This window comes from Cervus elaphus, chromosome 5 (genome assembly GCF_910594005.1).
Source record: "Cervus elaphus chromosome 5, mCerEla1.1, whole genome shotgun sequence".
In the NCBI taxonomy this organism is placed as follows: Eukaryota; Metazoa; Chordata; class Mammalia; order Artiodactyla; family Cervidae; genus Cervus; species Cervus elaphus.
In genome coordinates, this window is record NC_057819.1 from 114,177,780 (window position 1) to 114,199,020 (window position 21,241).

At 52.5% G+C, this 21,241-nt stretch overlaps 1 protein-coding gene and 1 non-coding gene across 2 annotated transcripts; one reads left to right on the plus strand and one right to left on the minus strand.

The window, feature by feature from the left end:
* Nucleotides 1-2,455: 2,455 nt before the first annotated feature.
* HAP1 (huntingtin associated protein 1) lies at nucleotides 2,456-11,665 on the minus strand. The gene is given in 14 exon segments (XM_043900957.1): nucleotides 2,456-3,278; nucleotides 4,520-4,893; nucleotides 5,622-5,660; nucleotides 5,955-6,046; nucleotides 6,167-6,301; nucleotides 6,605-6,724; nucleotides 6,726-6,783; nucleotides 7,059-7,185; nucleotides 8,462-8,528; nucleotides 8,607-8,709; nucleotides 9,071-9,243; nucleotides 9,362-9,550; nucleotides 9,870-9,949; nucleotides 11,164-11,665. Coding segments are annotated over 14 exon segments (2,079 nt in total). The 5' UTR covers nucleotides 11,639-11,665; the 3' UTR covers nucleotides 2,456-3,231.
* Nucleotides 11,666-20,242: 8,577 nt separating this feature from the next.
* On the plus strand, nucleotides 20,243-20,315 carry TRNAG-CCC. Its single transcript has one exon. It is a non-coding gene; the product is annotated as a tRNA-Gly (tRNA).
* The last annotated feature ends 926 nt before the right edge of the window (nucleotides 20,316-21,241 follow it).

The window sequence follows — 21,241 nt, forward strand, 5'->3', positions numbered from 1 at the left end:
AATGAAATAAAGCCATCTGCAGCAACACGGAGTGTCATAGAGAACGTCATACTGAGTGAAATGAGTCAGACAGAGAAGGAGAAATATCTTATGACATCCCTTATATATGGAACCTAAAAAGAAATTGTACAAACGAACTTAGAAAACAGAAACGGACTCACCGACTTAGAGAAGGAGATTATGGTTGTGCGGGGCAGCAGGGAGGAAAGTGGGGGGAAGAGATAGTTAAGGAGTTTGGGATGGACATGTGCACACTGCTGTATTTAAAACAGATAACCAGCAATGATCTACTGTATAGCACGTGGAACTCTGCTCAAAGTTATGTGGCAGAGTGGGTGGGAGGGGAGTTGGGGGGATAATGGATACATGTATATGTGTGGCTGAGTCCCTGCGTTGTTCACCTGAAACTATCACAACATTGTCTGTTAATCGGCCGTACCCCAGTATAAGATAAAAAGGTTTTCAAAATAAATAAAAAAGTTATAGGGGCTTGGGAATTCCCTGGCAGCCCAGGGGTTAGAACTCCATACTTCCAAAGCAGGGGGCCCATGTTCGATCCCTGGTCAGAGAACAAAGATCCTGCAAGCTACACAGCACAACCAAAAAAAGAAATAAAGAAAAAAAATTAAAAGTTATAGGGACTGCCTGCATTTGAGGCGCTTCATGCCATTAGACTATCAGGCAAAAGTCAATTATTAGCCGGGGTTACTGACCCTGATTAACACGAGGAGCTAGGATCACTGCCTCCTAGTGGGGGCAGGAAGGAGTGAGTATTCAGGGTCTGGCACTCAGGGGGATTCACTGAGCAGTGTCTTGGAGCTTCCTGCCTGGTGAGAACCGTAAACAGGCAGTTGCCCCAACAATAGCCTGAGGAAGGAGATGAGAAATATCATTTAGGGATTCAGGATCAATTGAAGCACTGGTATAAGCCTTATACCACTCATCTTCCAGATGTAATTCTTCTTTATAAGATACTGTGATCAGCCACCATCTTAAACAAGCAATATCAGGCCAGAGTGAACTCCACATGGGGCTTGAGTGCATCTGAAAGGCACAAGATCTGATTATAGTAGACCCTGTCAGTGACCTGCCCGCACCCTCAGCACTTGCCATTCTAGCCCACGCTGACCATGGTCCATGACAAACACAGCTAGTCTCTGCCAGAGGGCTTTTCCCCAGCACATGTGCTGAGAGACCAGAGCACCAGAGAGTTAATGCCCCCAGGAGCAGCCCTCAGCCAATGATGACTGAGTTTTGGCCGATGCCTGTCCTAGTTTCCACGCCCCTAGGATGGGATAACTGAAATGGGCTCTAGATAGGTGTGTTTCCTACTTTAATATGCATGTGGATCACCTGGGGACCTCGTCAACATGCAGATTCTGACAATATAGGCGTGGGGTGGGACCTGAGATTCTGCATTTCTGATTAACTTCCAGGAGACGTTAATGATGCTGGTCCACAGATGACAGCCAAAGCTGCAACAGGCTGCACTTCCTCCAGGGTTCCCCAGTGTGACTGAGCCTCCATTTTTTTATTGGCAGCGCAGCACAGCCAGTGTGATTTTGGGTTTCCAAAACAGGGATCGAACCCATGCACCCTGCAATGGAAGTTTGGAGTCTTAATCCCTGGACCACCAGGTGAGTACCATCATTGCTGCTGCTGCTGCTGCTAAGTCGCTTCAGTAGTGTCCGACTCTGTGCGACCCCACAGACGGTAGCCCACTGTCCCTGGGATTCTCTGGGGTCTGCTACAGTCAGATCATGTGCCTCTCAGATGCACTCAAGCCCCATGTGGAGTTCACTCTGGCCTGATATTGCTTAGGTTATTTTTTTAAGTTATTTTAAGTTGTTCAGTTATTTTTCCTCGTTGCCGCGCAGGCTTTTGTCTAGTTGTGGCAATCAGGGGCTACTCTCTGGGTATGGTGCACAGGTTTCTCATTGCAGTGGCCTCTTCCATTGCTCTAGGGGAGCTCTAGAGCTCTAGGGCTCTAGGGCGCTTGGGCTTCAGTAATTGTGGCATGCAGACTCAGTAGCTGCAGGTCCCAGGCTCTAGAGCACAAGCTCAATAGCTATGGTGCACAGGCTTAGTTGCCCCTCAGCATGTGAGATCTTCCCAGATCAGGGATCAAATCTGTGTCTCCCACACTGGCAGGCAGATTCTTTACCACTGAGTCACCAGGAATGGCCCTGTTTGACCCTTGGGAGGGTAACTTTACCTGCCTGGACATCTTCTTTATCACCTGACAATCATTTATCATATCACCCACCCCAGAGGATTTGTGGCTATAATTATGCATTTAATCAACACCCCCAGCACATCATTTGACACTAGAGCCCATCCTCTGTCCACATATTCGCCCCTCCAAAGGGCATGCACACATGCACACACACACGCACACGCATGCACATGCACACACACCTGTGTGCACTCCCTGAGAAAGACGGCAGAGGTCGGGCCAGGGAGCACACAGGTCCTTTATTTTCTGCACCAGCACGCACACAGACTGACAAGCAACAGGAGCGTGAGAAGCACTGTGGGGATCAGGACAGATGCCAGCGGGGTCCTGGGCCCCGACTCCACTGTCTATAAGTAAAGAGGGGGAGAGGGAAAAACACCTAGAACAGGAAACAAGGGGCATTGAGGAGAAGATGTGGGTGGGTGACAGGGCCTTGGGAGGGGGCCTGGATACTCACAGGTCACAGGTAGAGAGACAGGAGATGGGGGGGAGGTCCCCACCAGGCAGAGGGAGTGCTCACCCACACAGACACTTCTGGTTACAAAGAGTAATTAGGAACCGAGAAGAGCCAAGAACAGGAAACGACCAGGTCCCTAAAAGTCACCAAGGACAGGGGAGCCACGTTTAATTTGGGGGTCAAGGGGTGAGGGGTGTATAGTCAGCAGGGTGCTCAGAACAATTCCTCTGCCCAGGGCCTGAGCCCCGCCCCCAGCTCAGAGCTGGGTCTGGTAGCTGGTGGGGCCTCCCCCTGGGCTTCTTCACCCCAGGAGCCAACACATGACCCAGGCCCAGCAGCCACAGCTTTTGCACCAGCTGCAGAACAAGGGCCAGGGTTCCTTCAGCCTCTCCCAGAAGAGGCTTGAGGCTTGGGCCCTCAAGTTCCAGTCCAGGCTTGTCTGGGGTGAGCTGGGGACAGATCAGGGGTCCTGCTTCGGAGCATGTGAAGAGAGGGTCTGAGGAGAGTGGGGCTTGGCCAGGCAGCAGAAGGAAGGGCCTCAGGTAGTCTGTGGGGCCTCTGCAGGCTGCTGGGGAACAGCAAAGCCTGGAAGAGAAGGGAGTGGATGTGAACTGGAGGCCTGAGGACCACAGGCCTGGCCTGGGCAGCAGGCAGGGGCTGGGCCGGCTCAGCCACATCAGAAAGAGACAGAAGCTGTTGATAGTTATGCAGGCTGTCCACTGCCCAGTCATAGGGGTCACCATTCAGTGTTCAGTGTACAACCTACACAACTGTACAGGGCAACCCTGATGAGGCCACCCAGCAGTGACCAAAGGGCCATCCAAGTTATGGCAGTCCAGGTAGAATGATGAGGCTGCCAACAGGCTATAAACTTCACAGCAAACCCAGCAGGCCAAGAAGGCACAAAGACCAGGTTAGAGAGGAGGGATGGGGAAGGGGAGGCATTATGGCAAAGCAGTGAAGAGCTTCAGTGACCTCGAACAAATCACTCTGCTCTCTGAACCTCAGTTTCTCACCAAATGGGGATAATACCTACCTACAGGGGTGTGAGGATTAAAGAAGGTAATTTGAGTCACTAAATCATCTTTGATTATTTCCATGAGCTCCTCAAGGCAGGGTCCTCACGGCCCAGGACATGGCCTGTACTCAGTAGATGCTGTACCAACCTTGGGGCTTCCAGCTGGGGAGAGGAGACCCTTACTGGACCCACCCTGTAGGAGACCCTAGCACACCTTCAGACTCAGCCAGGGGACCGTTCTGACTGTGGCCCTTGCTAGCAGAGGCCTTCATCCCAATTGCCTGGGGGGTCCAAGAAGGTCCCCCTTCCTCCCAGGCTTTGGGAAAATGGCTGGCCGTTTCCTCCTCCAGCCTCCAAAAGTCCTGGGTTGGCACCCTGGGCTCCAGAATCCCACCCCCCATGTTTGTTTTGGCCTGCTGCTGCCACTGCTGCAGGGTTGGGGGGCTTTGGGGATGGGGGAGGCAGAGTGGGGTACAGGGGAAGGGGGCAGGCAGCTACAGGAAGCTGAGGCACAGTGGGAGGCTGCAGCCCCAGCCCTGACCCCCAGCCCAGCCCCCAGGACCAAAGAGGGTGGAGAACTGGAATCCTACCCAAATATGTAAATAAGCATCAGGGCCACAGTTCCCACTGCTGGGGACCTGAAGGGTCTATGTAAATGATATGCAAAGTTCATGCAAATCAGCATGCTGGCGGGGCCTGGGCTGGAGTAAGTGAGCCCTCGAGGGGCTCACCTACCCTCACTTTCATCAGCTTGATGATCTGCAGCTTGTCAGGCTGGCCAGAGGGAGGCCCCCACAGGAGCACTCACCTTTCTGGATCATCTTCTGCCTCAGCTGCCGCCTGAAATGGGCTTCCTGCCAGTTGGCCACCTGCTGGAGGACATACTTTATGTCCAGGTGCGAGGGGCCCAAGCCGCTGGCCTCCAGGGCTGAGGTTACCATGTTCATCTGAGTTGCTTCATCCACCTCCAGCTCCAGGTCCTCCCAGGCCTCAGCTTCTTCAGACACCAGCTCCACCTCCTCTATTACCCCCTCCTCAGCGGGCGCTGCCGCTTCTATGGGCCCCAGCTCCTCTTCGGGCACCAACTCTTTCGCAGGCACAAAATCCTCGGCCGGCATTAGCCCCTCTCCAGCCTCGAGCCCCTGCTCCTGTGCCTGCTCCTCTCTGTGGTGTGGCTCATATCTGGGCAGGCAGACAGAAAAGTCGTTGCCTACACCCTCTAAACCAGAGCCTCCCCGTTCATCTGCAGCGCGCGGCTCCAGCCATCGGGGCTCCCACTCAACCCCAGGCTCCACACGGACCCTGAGGGTCACTCCCAAGTTCTGTCCCAGCCAAGGGAGAGGGCAGCTGGGTACCAGCCTCAAGGCTTCAAACACCCAGCCCATGGCCCTGGCGTAAAGAAGAATGGTTACCAACACTGCACAAGCCCCCCCTTCCCCCAGTAACTTCACCCTGCTGCATAGAACAGACTACCAATAACATCTCCTCTGCCCCCCTCCTTCATTATTCAACTTTCATAACCCATCCCAGGTCTAGTTGCCACAGGAACAAATCTATTTTAGTAGGGCTCAGACAGGTCAAGTGACTTGTCCAAGGACACACAGCCAGTAAAGGGCTCAAGCTGGGACTTAGTCCCAGTGTTCCCAGCTCCTAGGCCAGCGATCATTTGCCTCTTAGGCTCTGGTTGGGAGAAGCGAAGGCTCCAGTACCCACTTGGAGAGGCCTCCTATGGGGCAAGAGGGCCACCTATGGGGCAAGATTTGAAGGCAAAGGGTTAGAGAATCTCCCTCCCAGAACATCTCAGCCCAGTCAACCCAAGAGCCAGACCTTCTCCAGGACTGTAGGATCACAAACCCAGCTGGCTGCTGAAAAGTGAGAGCAAGTGAAGGGGGAGACCCTGGTCGGCTTACCCCAGGTCTGATGTCTCCTCTGGAGTCACTTCATAATTCCTTCAATAGAGAAAAGGGCCTTCTCTGTCCCAAGGCAATGGGAAGCTGAAAGTGTGAAATCCCTGGGGACCCCATGGTGCAGAAAAATCCCAGGAGAAGTGACGGACCCAGAACATAGACACAGAGGACAGGTGTTGAGTGGAAGGGCCAGGGACCAATGAGGCAGGATGAAAGACACCACGGTGGGGGAGAGGGGTGATTGAGCAAACCCCTCCCATTACCAGAAAGGCTGCTGCTGACCAGGTAGGCAAGAGTGAATGTGGGGCAGGCAAGGGACTGGGGCCCAGAACGCACCTTTCCATAAAAAACACAGGGTCTGAGATAATCCTCCTTATAGACAGTCTGAGCTCCTCAGCCAGGGTCTCCTGGAAATCAGGAAGTGCCTCCTATGGACAGAGCGGGGAGACATTACCAGAAGACCCCACACACACACCTCCAGACCCAGGAAAGGACTGCAGATAGACACAGGGCGCACAGAGGTAACATGCAGGAGCCAGGGGCCTCACCAGAGGCACAGTGTATGTGCAGTGGGTGATGGAGCCTGTGGACGCCAGGGCCTGCTGGCGGAGGGTCTTCACCTCCTCCTGGGCTTCCATCAGCATGTCCCCACACTCCGAGTACTTCTCCTGCAGGTCCTGCAGCTGGGGACCCGTCCACAGGCTCTGCTGAGACCCAAGCGCACCCAGCCCGGACGCCTTGCCCACTCTCTCCCAAAGGGGCCGGGAAGCCTGGGCAAAGAGGCCACGGGCCCAGACCCTAGACCCATATAATGACACAGGGTGACCCCTGGACTCCACTCCATTCAGGCCCCAACTGAACTGCCACCTGCCAGGCCCTGTGCCAGAGCCTGAGTTTGTGGAAAGGACAGACTCAGCCCCTGTTCAAGGAGCTGGTTAGACTCAGGCGGCCACCCAAGGGTCCCGGGAGCTCGGGGGAAGCCTCACCTCACCCTGGAGATGCATCTGGATTTCTTTCTCCGAAGCCAGCTGCTTCTGCAGCTTCTCAGTCTCAGCCCCATACTGGAAGGACCGAAAGCCAGTGAATCCCCACCCCAGGTCTCCCCACATCCCTGCAGCCCCCGCTGCCGGCAAGTCTCCCCAGGCACATCAGTGAGTGTCAGCAGCTCTTTAAAACAGAAGTCACATGGGACAAGGCCAAAGAAGGTGGAGTCACGTGGCCTGTTTCATGGGAACACCCTGTGTCTCTCTTTAGGCTCGGTCCCCGACTTGGGATGGAGGGACAGGACGAGAGGCTCCGTGATGTCTCCTCCAGCACTGACTCTGACACGAGACAGAGGCCTCTGAGCTGAGTCCCCTGGGGTGAGAGTAGGGACAGGGGCATGGGTTCCAGGGGCTGAGACAGGAGGAGGAAGCCCCGCATACGCCCCGACGCACACACCAGCAGCACCGCTGCAGCTCCATGACCTGGACCCGCAGCTGGGTGACCTCATTCTGCTGCTGTTCATAGTTCTCCATCCTGAGCGCCACAACCTCCGACAGCTCGGCCATCCGCTGGCTGGCCTCCGCTGGGGAGGAGTGGGGAAAAGTCAACCCTGGCTCCCTGGGGCCCTCAGTCTCCCAGATGTCCCTGTCTGCCTGCACCCCGCCAGGTACCCAAGGTTCCACGGGGCTTAATATCCCTCACTCAGGTCTTCTTTACAATAAACGTTTACTGACTGACATGGAGCAGGGTGCTGGGCAAGCGGTCAGCAAGACCGGCCCCAGCCCACACTGAGCTCAAGGCTAGTGTGGAGACTGAGGGGAAAATAAATCACAACAGTGCAAATTATGAACTAAGGTGCAGCAAGTGTAAAGGGTGCAGCCGGGGTCCCAGCTGCCACACCCAGCCCAGCCTGGCAAGATCTATGAAGCTACGACCTCCGCAGGCCAAGTGGGGCTTACAAGGCAGAAGGGGCAGCAACAGGGCCCCGGCAGGGTGTGGGGGGGCCCAGAGGGGATCACTGGACACCAGGAGAGAGTGCTGGAGCAGTGGGCAGGGCCCGGAAGACTAGGGCTGGGGTAGGGAGGGTGGGGTTTACCTTTTGGCCAATAGGGAGTTACTTGGGCGTTTTAGGCAGAGGACCAACATAGTCTGGCTTTAGAAAACTCCTTTGGGCTGTGTGCAGAAGGGCCTGGAAGATCAGGAATGGAGGCAGAGAGACCATGTAACAGGTGGCCAGGGCTAGAGGTAGCTAGGATGGGGAAGAGGAAGGAGACTTGAGCCTTTCCTAGGAGGCAGAAAGTGAGGACTCCTACTCCAGGGGCCTGGGACCCTGGTCATTCAGGGAACCCAGGGGGAAGGAAGGCCAGATTTGGGGTAAGGGCAACAGCACCTCACTCCAGCTGTTGCTCAGCTGTTGCCACCTTGAGTCTCTGTCTCCCCAGCTAAGCCCGAACTCCTCGGGGACAAACACTAAATCTCACTCCTCTTTATAACCACGTGGGGCCAGGCACAACCTCTGCCTAATACAGTGCCTGGGGAGAAAGGGGGCCTGGTCTCTGGCAGCTCATGGCCCCCTCTCTCTCCCTCCCCAAATAACAAGAGTAGGCAGGCTTAAGGGAGCCCCAGAGCACCTATATAGCTCTTAACTGTTTGCACAAAGCACTTTCTCAACTGTAACCCCTGGAGAGGTCAGCAGGGCCAAGATGATTAACCCCATTCTAAAGATGAAGTTTCAGAGAGGTCAAGGAACTTGTCCAAGCTCACACAGCTAGGAAGTGTCAGAGCTGTGACTTGAAGCCCTGGGTTCTTCCCTCTGCTCCTTGGGACAAGCCCCTACCCCAAGTTACAAGTTCATGTACAAAACTGCTCCACACAATCCAGGATGAATATCTGTTCCTCCTCCTCAAGGTCGTCGAGTTGAGAGACCTGGAAGGAGGGAGAAAGGAAGGAGCTGGAGAGTCAGCACCCTCTGCCCAGGAGCACGCCCTCTCCCCCCATCCTGACCTCCTCTCGAAGCTGTTCATTCTCCTCCTCCAGTAGCCGCAGCTGCTCCTGCAGGGCCTCCTGCTGCGGGCAGTGGTGCGACTCTGACTCCGTCACAGGAGTCCTAGCAGAGGGAGTGATGGAAGTCAGGGTGCACAGGCTTGGGGAACCCAGTTCCCAGCCCACCCAGGGCTTCCCCACCCCCACCAATCCCAGGCTGATGCGATGGCCTCAATTAGCCCCAGCAACCCCACTGGCAGATACATGGTGTTCCTGTTTGCAAACAAGGAAACTGAAGTTCAGAGAAGGGACCACCCCAGGGCAAAGGCCGGACACTCATGGGGAATTCCCTGGCAGTCCAGTGGTTAGGATGCCGAGTTTTCACTGCTGTGGCCTGGGCTCAATCTCTGGTCCAGGAACTGAGATCCTGAAAGCCATGAGGCATGGGAAAAATTGAAACAAAAAAAAAAGAGCAGGACACTCACAGCTCTGAGGCTTCACAGGGATGCTCAGGCCTCTGCTCTTCTTCTTCATCCCTCTCCTCCTCTTCCTCTTCTTCCTCTTCCTCTTCTTCATCTTCATCCTCCTCCTCATCAGAGTCTGAGTATAGCTGAAGGAGGTCATCCCTCAGGCTCACCTGCTGTCTGAGATATAAAATCTGGCAGGGGAAGAGGAGCCCAGGGTCGGGTGTGGGCAGAGGCAGGCACAGACCCTGGCACAGTGTCTTGGCAGCAGGCCTGAGATACACCCCTCCCTGCTCCTCCCCACCCAGGTACCTCCTCCGTGGCCGAGTCCAGCATGGCTTCCAGCTTGCTGTTCTCCTCCAACAGAACACTGTTTTGTTTCACCAGGGACTGGCCAATGCAGGCTGCCATGTTCAGATCCCGCTCTCTCTACAGAAGGACCCCCATCCATTGAGGAATAGAGTTCCTGGCTGCTGGAGTCTCCCAAACACGTGGGAGAAGCTAGGGGTCAGAGGGAAGCAAGGCCAGTTGGGGAAACCCCCTCCGTCCCCTAGTTCTCCAAGGAACCAGACAAGAGCTTATCATGAACCCACTGTGGGACCTGACTCAGTTTCCCCCTATGAAAAAAGAGATCAGACCGGATGGCGCTAAGAGCTCTCCAGCCTGAACATCCCACATCTACCTGTCTTCCACAAGAGGGACCTCCAGCTCGGCCCCCAGAGAGATAGCCAGGCAGGAAGACGCCTACCCATACAGACATAGTGAAAACGGGAGCCTGGCTGAGGTGAGGGCTGGCCGGGGTAGGGTGGGCAACACGCACCTCCTCCAGCAAACTTAACATCACTTTGACCTCTTCTTGGGTGGTCTTCTGGACAGGCGGACGTAGGTCAGGGCACAGTACTGCAAGAAAAAGTGGGCAGCCAAGTCAGGAAAAAGGGAGCATATAATACCCAGCACCGTAGTGTTCAGGGCTTCCCTGGAGCTCAGCAGTAAAGAACCCGCCTGCAATGCAAGCGACCCGGGTTCAATCCCTGGGTCGGGAAGACCCCCTGGAGAAGAGAAAGGCAACCCACTCCAGTATTCATGCCTGGAGAATCCCATGGACAGAGGAGCCTGGCAGGCTACAGCCCATAGGGTCGCAAAGAGTCGGATATGATTGAAGTGACTGAGTACGCACGCACCTTACTGTCCCCTGCCCTCAACAGCAAGGGCCAGCGAAGAGGAGGAAGACAGAATTCCCTTTCCGCCGCCAATATCCTCTCCATACCCCGTGTAGTCAGCACTCCCTTCCCTGCTCTCAGGGACAACTAGGCTCAATTGTTCCCCCTCGGGGGAAAGGTACTGAGTGAGGTACTGTGATCACAGTCCTACAGTCCCTGGAACCCAGGAGATTGGAGGCGGCCAGCGGAAGTTCAGTGCCGACTGACTCAGCATCCCTTACCCAGAGGGCAGCCCTGGCCAGCACACTGGAACCTCACGGATCACAAAAACAGACGCAGTCACTCCTGCCGCACCTGTTGCGCGAAGCGAGAAGGAGGAGACTTCTCTAGCACTGGGGGAGGGGCCACATGAGCCACTAGACACAATCTGGGGAGCTCCAGCGCCCCAGAAGAGAGGGGAGGAGGCAGGAGGAGAGGCAGCTTCTGTCTGAGGCTCCGCCCACCGCCAAGAGTGTTTTAGGGGGGAAGCCGGATCTTGATCCCGGCCTTGGCAAAACCGCTCTTTCTGCCCACTCACCTCCCCGTCGCTGGCGCCACGGACCAGCGCAGGCTCCGAGGGCACCCGGCAGCGCCTACACGCAGCCCCCCGCCCCTCCCCTGGCACTGCGGTTGCCCTGCGAGGGGGCACTGAGAGTGCGCGGGTCTGCCGCAGCAACAGGCGCGAAGAGGGGGCCCCGGGGCCCGACCCACCGACGGAAGTCTGGGAGCGAGAGAAGCGGGGAAGGATACGGGGAAGACGCAACCGGAGAGGCGCCGCAGACCGTGACTTCGCTAAGGTGGGCGGAGGGGTGGGACTGAGCGCCAGCGGGCTCCTGGATCCGACGGGGCCGCCTCCTCCCTGCTGCTGCCCTAGTCCTACTAGTCCTCCTCCGGGGGCCCCGGGACCAAGTTTACCTTCCTCCAGCTCCCGAATAAAGGCGGCGCGCTCGGGGCCGGACACCCCAGCCCGCTGGCCGATGTAGGCAGCCGGTGTCTTCAAGATGCTCATCGCCTTTCCAGTCCCCAAGCCACTGGCTCGGGGACCAAAGGGCGGCCCTTGGAATATGAAGCGAGTCCGCGACGCATCCGAGTTGTCGGGTACGGACTGGGCATTCTCCTGGACGGCCGAGAATGCGGATGCGCGCTGGGTTCCAGCCTCCGATCCAGTCACCGAGGCCCGGCGAGCCCCGGCTGGGGGTCCCGAGACGGCTGCGGAACCGGATCCTGCTCTCTGTCTGGTCGCGGGTGCTAGCGCAAAGGCGGGTTCAGGCACTACAGAGGGCTCCGGAGCCGGATTGGTTGCGGGTAGAGGAGCTGCGGCTACTGCCGCCGGATTCCCGGGTCCCGGCCGGTTCCCGGCAGAACCCGGCCCCGACACTTTAGGGCGCATCTTGAGTGCCCTGTTGACTCGCGCAGCTGGGGCTTTATAACCTGTGTCAGGATGCGCGCCCGCCCGGCCGTACCACGCGCGGGAGGGGGCGGCCAAGGAGCAAATGGTGGGGCCCAGGGCGAGGAGACGCGCGGTGGGACGAGTTTACGGGGGCGGACCAGAGCACAGAAAGTAAGGGAAGCGCGAGGAGAAGGGGCGAGTGGACGTTCCAGCTGTTTCCGCGGACTTCGGCTCTGAGTACTAGGCTTCTCTCCCCTGCCTCCGGAGAATGGTTTTGCCCAAAGCCGCAGCTTCCCGGGGATTCGGGTACCCGGACTTGGAGGTCTTTAACTAGGGGACAGCCGCTAGTTCCTCTCCAGCCCGAGGCTTTTCGGCTGCCTTCCCTGGAGCTAATCTATGAGTTAAGTCTTTCCCCCGCTGATTGGGGGATAAATCCAAACTCAAAGTACGGTCTCCACGCGCTGCCGGGTCTGGCGCATCACACATGATCCTCGCGCTACACACACCCCTCCACACAACCCCGGTGCACCAGCCACTCGACAACCTTCTTTGTTATTTCTTAAGTCGTCTTATTGCCTTTCCTCGTGCTTTCCCTCCGCCCTCATTCACTTTGCCCACCTCCTACCACACTGGCAAACACCCATTCTTCCGGGAGACCCCTCTTAGGTGTCTCGCATAAAAACTCCTCCGACCCGGCCCTCCTCGGCCCCGGAGCATCCTTTATGCGATGGTCGCAGTGGTCACGCTGTGTCTGTCTCCAAGACAAGACCTGCGCTCAGCCCACGGAGCGTGTCCCTCAGCCCAGGACAGGTCCCTGTGGGGGCCTCCGTAAACCCTGAATGAACTGTGGAGCAACAGAGGCGTTCAGAGGCCATTTCTGTGCCTTTGGACTGAAGGAATCTACAGACCAAAACAGACGGCTACGTCATTGATTCTTTTACAGCCTTGGGACCATTCTTGGTTCCCCAATTTCCTTCTCTTTAATACTGTCAGTCACCAGATCCTGGTTAATTTCCCTCCTAATGTGCCCCCTCCTTTTCAGCCCTCCTGTTGATGCCTGATTCTCTCTCCTCATTCTCTCTTCTAAACTGTTGTAATCCTCTGCTACCATCCACCCCGCCCCCATCCACAGGAATCCATCTCTAATCTAACCCAACCCTCTCACTCACACCCCTGTCCAAGCTAAGGATTATTCCAGGAGCCCTTTTCCTACAGCCAGCACTCAAAGCCAGAGCCCAGGACAGAGGCTGTGCCCCAGGTCTGGGCCTGGGACAGAGGCTCCTAGTGCTGACAGCGTGAGCAAGGTATCCATGACACAGCCTGGAACAAGAGGTGCAACCCAGAAAGGAGAATCAGAGTGTCCCACTCCATCCCTCCCGCTCCCCCTGGACCACCACAGGTCTGTTCTCTATGCCTGTGAGTCTGTTTTTGTTGCATAAATAGGTTCACCTGTGCCAGATTTTGGATTCCATATATGAGTAATATCATATGCTCTTTTCTTTTTCTGTCTGACTTACTTCACTTAGTGTAATAATCTCTGGGTCCATCTATGTTGCTGCAATGGCATGTTTCATTTTTTATGGCTGAGTAGTATTCCTTTGTGTATACACACCACATCTTCCTTATCCATTCATCTGTTGATAGACATTTAGGTTATTTCCATGTCTTGGCTATTGTAAATAGTGCTTTTATGAATATTGAGGTGCATGTGTCTTAATAAAATCTTGCTTTTAGGGAATTCCCGGGCAGTCCAGTGGTTAGGATTCAGCACTTTTATGAACAGGTCATGGGTTCAACCCCTGGTCAGGGAAATAAGATCTCACAAGCCCCATGTGCAGCCAATAAATAAACAAAATCTTACTTTTAAAGTAATAATACACAGACACACATTACCCCCTGAAAACTCCCTCACTTTCTACGATGAGTGCTGAAAAATCAGTTGCTGGCATCTCTCTACTTTGTCACCCAAAATATTCCAGTCTTACATAGTTTTACTATCATTCTGGCCAACAGGAATCCAACTTTTTGGCAGCACTTTCACTACTGTTTGGGGCTCCCAACTCACCCACCTGCACCTCTGCCATCGCCTGTCATCCCCTCCACTTGGCCATGCCAGGATTTCTCCCGACTCTTGGAACCTGTCATGCTTTCATTCATTCACTCAACAAGTCTTCACTGAGCCCCTGCCAAGGGCTTGGTTCTGTTCTAGGAACTGGGGATACAGTGATGAACAAGACAAGTCCCTACCCTCAGGAGCTTCCACTCCAGGAAAAAGACGAAGTAACACTAACTATAATGTCACATGATGACACCACCTATGATATCCTCTGGTGGTAAGCATTGTGGGAGAGAAAAAGAGCCAAATAAGAAGAAGGAGGAACAGATGCTACTGTTTCAGAAAGGGTGTTCTGGGAAGGCTTCCTAGGGGAGGTAACATTTGGACAGAGACCAAAGTGAATTAAGCAAGTAAGCCCCACCTACAGTCAGTCCTAAAGGAAATCAGTCCTTAATATTCATTGGAAGGACTGATGCTGAAGCTGAAGCTCCAATACTTTGGCCACCTGATGCAAAGAACTGATTCATTGGAAAAAACCCTGATGCGGGGAAACATTGAAGGCAGGAGGAGAAGGGAATGACAGAGGATGAGATGGTTGGATGGTATCACCAACTCAATGGAAATGAGTTTGAGCAAGCTCTGGGAGTTGGTGATGGACTGGGAAGCCTGGCATGCTGCAGTCCATAGGGTCACAAAGAGTCAGATATGACTGAGAGACTGAACTGAACTAACATGGGGGAAGAGATGTTCAGGCATGGGAAAAATAAGAACAAAGACCTGAAGACTCGTGCATGCTTGGATGCTCCTGGGATAGGACACCACCAAGGATTTTCCAGCAGGAGAGTAACATGGTCTTACTTATGTTTATAAAAAGATTACTTTGGCTGCTGAGTAAAGCAGGGATTCCGGAGCAATGCTGTCCAATAGAAATTGAATGGGAGCCATAAACACAAACCACAGATGTCATTTTATCATATTCTTTTCCATTGTGATTAATCATAGTGTGTTGAATATAGTTCCCTGTGCTATGCAGTAGGACTTTGTTGTGTATCCATCCTATATATAATAGTTTGCATCTGGTGTTATTTGCTCAGTCATGTCCAACTCTTTGAGACCCCATGGACTGTAGCCTGCCAGGCTCCTCTGTCCCTGGGATCCTCCAGGCAAGAATAATGGAGTGGGTTGCCATTTCCTTCTCTAGGGGATCTTCTCAACCCAGGAATCAAACCTGGGTTTCCTGCATTGCAGGTGGATTCTTTATCATCTGAGCCCCCAGGGGAGCCCCAAGTTTGCATCTACTAACCCCAAATTCCTCAATCTATCCCTCCCCCACCCCCTACCCCTTGGCAAATGTATGTCCCTGAGTTTGTTTTGTTTCCCCACACACGTAGTTTTAAATGTTCTAGCAGCTGTGTTTTAAAAGCTTACTTTTTAAGCCAAAAAAACAGGCAAAATTAGTTTTAATAATGTATTTTATTTAATCCAAAATATTAATCTCCAAAATATTACTTAAACATGTAATCAACACAATTACTAATGAGATTACATTTTTATAGTAAATCCAGTGTGACTGTAACCTTACAACACATCTCAATTTGGAGTAGCATTCATTCTTATCTTTATTTCCCTAAATGTAACCTGTCTTTTTTCCCTACATGCTTTTAAAATGCCTTCTCTTCATCACTGGCTTTCAGCAACTCGATCATGATGTGTTCTGGTGGGGTTTTCTTTTATTCTTCTTGGGCTTCACTGAGTTCTTGGATTCGTGAATGTATAGCTTTCATCAGAATTTGGACACTTTTCAACTTTTATTTCTTTAAATATTTTTCCTAAGTCTGTCTCTCTTCGAGAACTTCAATTCTAATGGTATGTTAGACCACTTGACAGTAACCACAGGGCACTGAGGCTCTGTTCCTTGTCTTTTTCTTTCAGCCTTTTTCTCTCTGTCCTTCAGTTCCCATTGTTTCTGTTGGTTTATCTTCAAGTTCGCTGATCTTCTTTAAGAAACAAAAACAATTTTTTTTCTTGTGATGAGAACTCTTAGGATTTACTCTCTCACTGACTTTCATATATAACACGCAGCAGTGTTCATTATATATATTGTGTTATACATTACATCCTTGGTACTTTTATCTTTTGACTGCCTTCTCCCACTTCCCCCTTCCCCTGCCCCCCACCTCTGGTAACCACAAATCTATTTGTTTTTAAAGTATAGTTGACCTACAACACTATGTTAATTCCTGTTGTACAACAGTGACTCAATATTCCTATACTTTTCAAAATGATCTCCATGGGAATTCCCTGGTGGCCTAGTGGTTAGGATTCCAGGATTTCACTGCCTTGGCCCAGGTTCAGTCCCTGGTCAGGGAGGGAACTGAGATCTGCAACCCCCATGATGTGGATCACAACAAATGGTGGAAAATTCTTCAAGAGATGGGAATACCAGACCACCTTACCTGCCTCCTGAGAAACCTGTATGCAGGTCAACAAGCAACAGTTAGAACCACACATGGCACAACGGACTGGTTCAAAATTGGGAAACAAGTACGTCAAGGCTGTATATTGTCACCCTGCTTATTTAACTTACACGCAGAGCACATCATGAGAAACACTGGGCTGGATGAAGCACAAGCTGGAATAAGGTTGCTGGGAGAAATATCAGTAATCACAGATATGCAGATGATGCCACCCTAATGGCAGAAAGGGAAGAGGAACTAAAGAGCCTCTTGATGAAAGTGAAAGAGGAGAGTGAAAAACCTGGCTTAAAACTCAACATTCAAAAAACTCAGATCATGGCATCTGGTCCCATCATTTCATGGCAAATAGATGGGAAAACAATGGAAACAGTGGCAGACTTTATTTTCTTGGGCTCCAGAATCACTGTGGACAGTGACTGCAGCCATGAAATTAAAAGATGCTTGCTCCTTGGAAGAAAAGCTATGAAAAACCTAGACAGCATATTAAAAAGCAGAAACATCATTTTGCCCACAAAAGTCTGTATAGTCAGAGCTATGGTTTTTCCAGTAGTCATGTATGGATGTGAGAGTTGGACCATAAACAAGGCTGAGTACTGAAGAATTTATGCCTTTAAACTGTGGTGTTGGAGAAGACTTGAGAGTCCCTTGTACAGCAAAAAGTTCAAATCAGTCAATCCTAAAAGAAATCAACCTTGAATATTCACTATAAGGAGTGATGCTGAAGCTGAAGCTCCAATTCTTTGGCCATCTGATGCAAAGAGCCAATTCATTGGAAAAGACCCTGATGCTGGGAAAGATTGAGGGCAGGAGAAGGGAACAACAGAGGATGAGATGGTTAGATGGCACGACCAACTTGGTGGACATGAGTTTGAGCAAACTCCGAGAGATGGTAAAGGACAGGGAAGCCTGGTGTGCTGCAGCCCATGGGGTCACAAAGAGTTGGACTTGACTGAGCAACTAAGCTATATATATATATACATACATATATGTACATATACATATATATGTATATACATATACATTTTTATACATATCCATTCTTGGGCTTTTTTATTTTTTCAAAATTTACTTTTAATTGAAGGCCATCTGGTTTTTTAAATTACTTATTTATTTATTTGACTTTGTTGTGGCACATGGGCTCTTCCGTCTTCATTGTGACATGCAGAATCTTTTAGTTGTGGCATGTGGGATCTAGCTTCCTGACCGGGGATTGAACCCGGGCCCCCTGCACTGGGAGTACAGAGTCTTAGCCACTGGAAACACCAGGGAAGTCCCTATCCATTCATCTGTTGATGAAACATTTTGCTTCCGTATCTTGGCCACTGTAAATAATGCTATTATGAACACAGGGGTACATAAAGCATGCATGTTTTTCCTATGGTTTGTCAGCAAAAAGTTTTATTAATATTTTTGAAGTATAGTTGACTTTACAATGTTGGGTTAGATTCTGGTGTCTAGCAAAGTGGGTCAGTTATACATATATATATATATGATTTTTCATATTCCTTAATTATACATTGTTCAATATACTGAATATAGTTCCCTGCACTATACAGTAGGACCTTGTTGTTTATCTATTTTATATATGCTAGTTTTGCTTCTGCTAATCCCAAACTCCTAATTTACACCCTCTTTGATAACCTTCAGTTTGTTTTCTATGTCTACGTGTCTGTTTCTGTTTTGTAAATAGGTCCATTTGTGTCTCTTTTTTTTTTTCTTTTTTCTTTTTTTTTGACCACACCGCAAGGCATGTGGGATCTCAGTTCCCCAGACCTGCGCCTCCTGCAGTGGAAGCATGGAGTCTTAACCACTGAACTGCCAGAGAAGTCCTTATTAAAAAAAAAAAAAATTATATTTATTTTTGGCTGTGCTGGGTCTCAATTGTTGCACAGGCTGTATTCTAGTTGCAGTGCTCAGGATTGTCCTTGCGGGGGCTTCTCTTGTTGAGGAGCACGGGCTCTAGGGCACGCGGGCTTCAGTCATTGCAGCACGCAGGCTCATTGCGGCACACTGGCTTCGTTGCTCCTCTGCATGTGGGATCTTTCTGCACCGGGGGTTGAACACATGTCTCCTGCATTGACATAGATTCTTTACCACTGAGTCACCAGGGAAGCTCCCTATTTTTTTTTTCACTTGTGTCATATTTTGTGTGCTCAGTCGCTCAGTCTTGTCCAACTCTGTGGACAAGACTCTGCGTAGACTGTAGCCCACCAGACTCCTCTGTCCCTGGGATTCTCTAGGCAAGAATACTGGAGTGGGTTGTGATTTCCTACTCCCGGGGATCTTCCTGACCCAGGGGTCAAACCCATGTCTCTTGCATCTCCTGCATTGGCAGGCGGATTCTTTACCACTGAGCCACCTGGGGAATCATGTTTTAGATTGTACACGTGTGCTTAGTCGCTCGGTAGCGTCTGACTCTGCGACCCCATGGACTGCAACCCATCAGGCTCCTCTGTCCATGGATATTCTCCAGGCAAGAATACTGGAGTATTCTTGGAGTGGGTTGCCATGCCCTCCTCCAGGGGATCTTCCCAACCCAGAGATTGAACCCAGGTCTCTTGCATTGCAGGTGGATTTTTTACCAGCTGAGCTACCCAGGGAAGCCCATAAGTGATATCATTTGATATTTGTCTTTGTCAGCAGAAAGTTTTAAGACACAACCCAACCCCAAGGGCTTGCTGTGGATGGGGAGGCTGGACAACACCAGGAGGTGGCCATGACCCAGCATCGACACCACACCAAGCACAGAACAGGACTACAGTAGGGTCCCGTTCAACTTCTACTGAATAGATGTTTTCTGAGTTGAATCATCCCTGACCTGAGCCATTGGGAGGTTTGGGGTGAAGAAGAAAGAAGTAGGACGGAGAAGACAAGAGATGAAGGGTACCCATCAAGCTCCCAGGTGACAACGCGGTCTAGGTCCAGACATTGGTGCCTGGCAACTCTCACTGTGACCACCAGAGGGCAGTGCCAATCCAGGTACCACCATCACCACCGCCATGCCCCACCTCCAGCTCCCTCCCCTGCAGGGTCATCATCGCCCCACGAAAAAGGCAGTGCAGGAATGGCGACTCCATTTTTCAGATGGAAAAATCAAGGCTCAGACCCCCAGTCCCTTTGCAGTAAGCACTGTGGCCTGCCGCTTAATGCCTGGGTCAACCAGGTCAGCCAGGCGTAATCCCCACCACAGACATGAACTTGGGGCACAGACACTGATCCCCACCCTTGGGCAGCATGCACGCAGCTCAGGCCACCTCCCCTGACCTGAACCTGGATAAGCCACCTGGGACAGGGTTCCCCAGGGAAAGAACCCCTGAGGGTCAGTGCAGGGACCTGGGCAGGGCTGGGCACCAGGCCTAGTGTTCGCAACAGACTAGAGAGCAAGACAGAGGGGGCCCTGGATTCAGGAATGCAGAGACCCTCACCCCCACCCCCACTCTTGCTCCTTTCCTGGGGGCCTCAGGAGAGCCCTCCCTCACCTGACCCCACTTCCCAACCAGCACCAGCACTTCTCTAAGTGTAACCTCGCCCCCCACCCCATCCCTCCACCCCTCAGAGTCCCCTTTCCCTTACTCCTCCTCCCAGGACCCTGGCCAGACTCCAGGACACTGAGCCCTCCAAGCATCCCTGATCTGGGGGCGAAGACATGGGGATGCTCTGGGGGCCTGAGTCCCTCAGCCACTGTCCTCTGTTGTCCAGGACAGGGAAGGGAGAGATGCAAGGAGAGAGGAGAGAGGGGACCTACTGGGGTGATGGTTGGAATGGGGTGCAGGAGCTCCAGAGGGGATGGGCAGGACCCTGGGCAGAGAGTGATTTCCTCCACTCTAGGCCCCACCAAGCTGTCTGCTGCAGGGGAAGGGGAGGGGCTCTTGTATCCTTAGAATACCCACCACCCACACAGACTGCAGGCTTGCTCCATCTAAGGTTGGCACCATCCTCTAAGAAGCCCTCCATGCTCCCAGACCGGAGGTCTCCTTGTTCTGGCCTCTCCTGGCATCCTGGCCTACCACTCTCAGTTCACCATCTAAGACTGACTGATGAGATGATTATTTGAAAAGCAGCGAGTAGACTTCCCTGGTGGCCCAGTGGCTAGGACCCTGCATTCCCAATGCAGGGGCCCCGGGTTCGATCCCTGGTCAGGGAGCTAGATCCCCACATGCTGCAACTAAGACCCAGGGCAGCCAAAACAATGAGGGCAGGGTCTGTTTTACCCATTTCTGTATCCTCAGGACTCTAATTAGAGTAGATACTCTGTATTTGTTGAACGAGCACATGATGGACTCACTGGGCGAATCTTGGCTGTTGGGGGGCAGTGTCCCCCCCAAAAACCAGAGAGGGCTGACTTGCCCAGGCAGGGTGGGAGCCCAGGGTTCTGGACTTCTAGACCAGTGGTCCCCTAGGTGGTAGTCTGTGCCCTTCTAGAAAAGTCTCCCTACAGATATCTGCTCAAAGATCTTCTTTGTAACCCCACCCTCAGCCCCCAACCCCACTTCTTGCTCTGGTTATGCCCTCTGGGATCCCTGGAATGAGGCTCCGCTCCCCAGTGCCCTGGGCCCATCTGATAGGTCTTTTGTCAGCGTGCTCTTCTCAGGCTCCCCATCCTTCAGCCAGGTGTAAACCCCATCCTTCCTGATCTCCAGAGGGGATGGGCAGGACCCTGGGCAGAGAGCGATTTCCTGCAAGCCAGCCAGGGGTTACCAGTGGGGCCGTGGCATCAACGCACACCCTGGTTCAGGGTCCCGATCTTGGAAGAAAATTGCCTTAGGATTAAGAGTCAGGTGTCCTGAATTCAGATCCCAGCCCTGGTGCTCACATAGCTGTGCTGCCTTCGGCACATTTCATAACCTCTCTGAGTCTCAGGGGCCGCAGCTTGTATAATTTACCTTCATTTTATACACCTCGCAGGGCTGTGGGGACTGAGATTATTTAGTAACACAGTTCGCACCTGAGGGCTCATAACTGCTGTTGTTAATATTAGTTAAAACAACAGAATTATAGGCAGGTCACTGGAATGTCTCTGGCCTCAAAAGTAAAATGAGAGGCAGATCTCCAACCTCAAAGCTGCTGTGA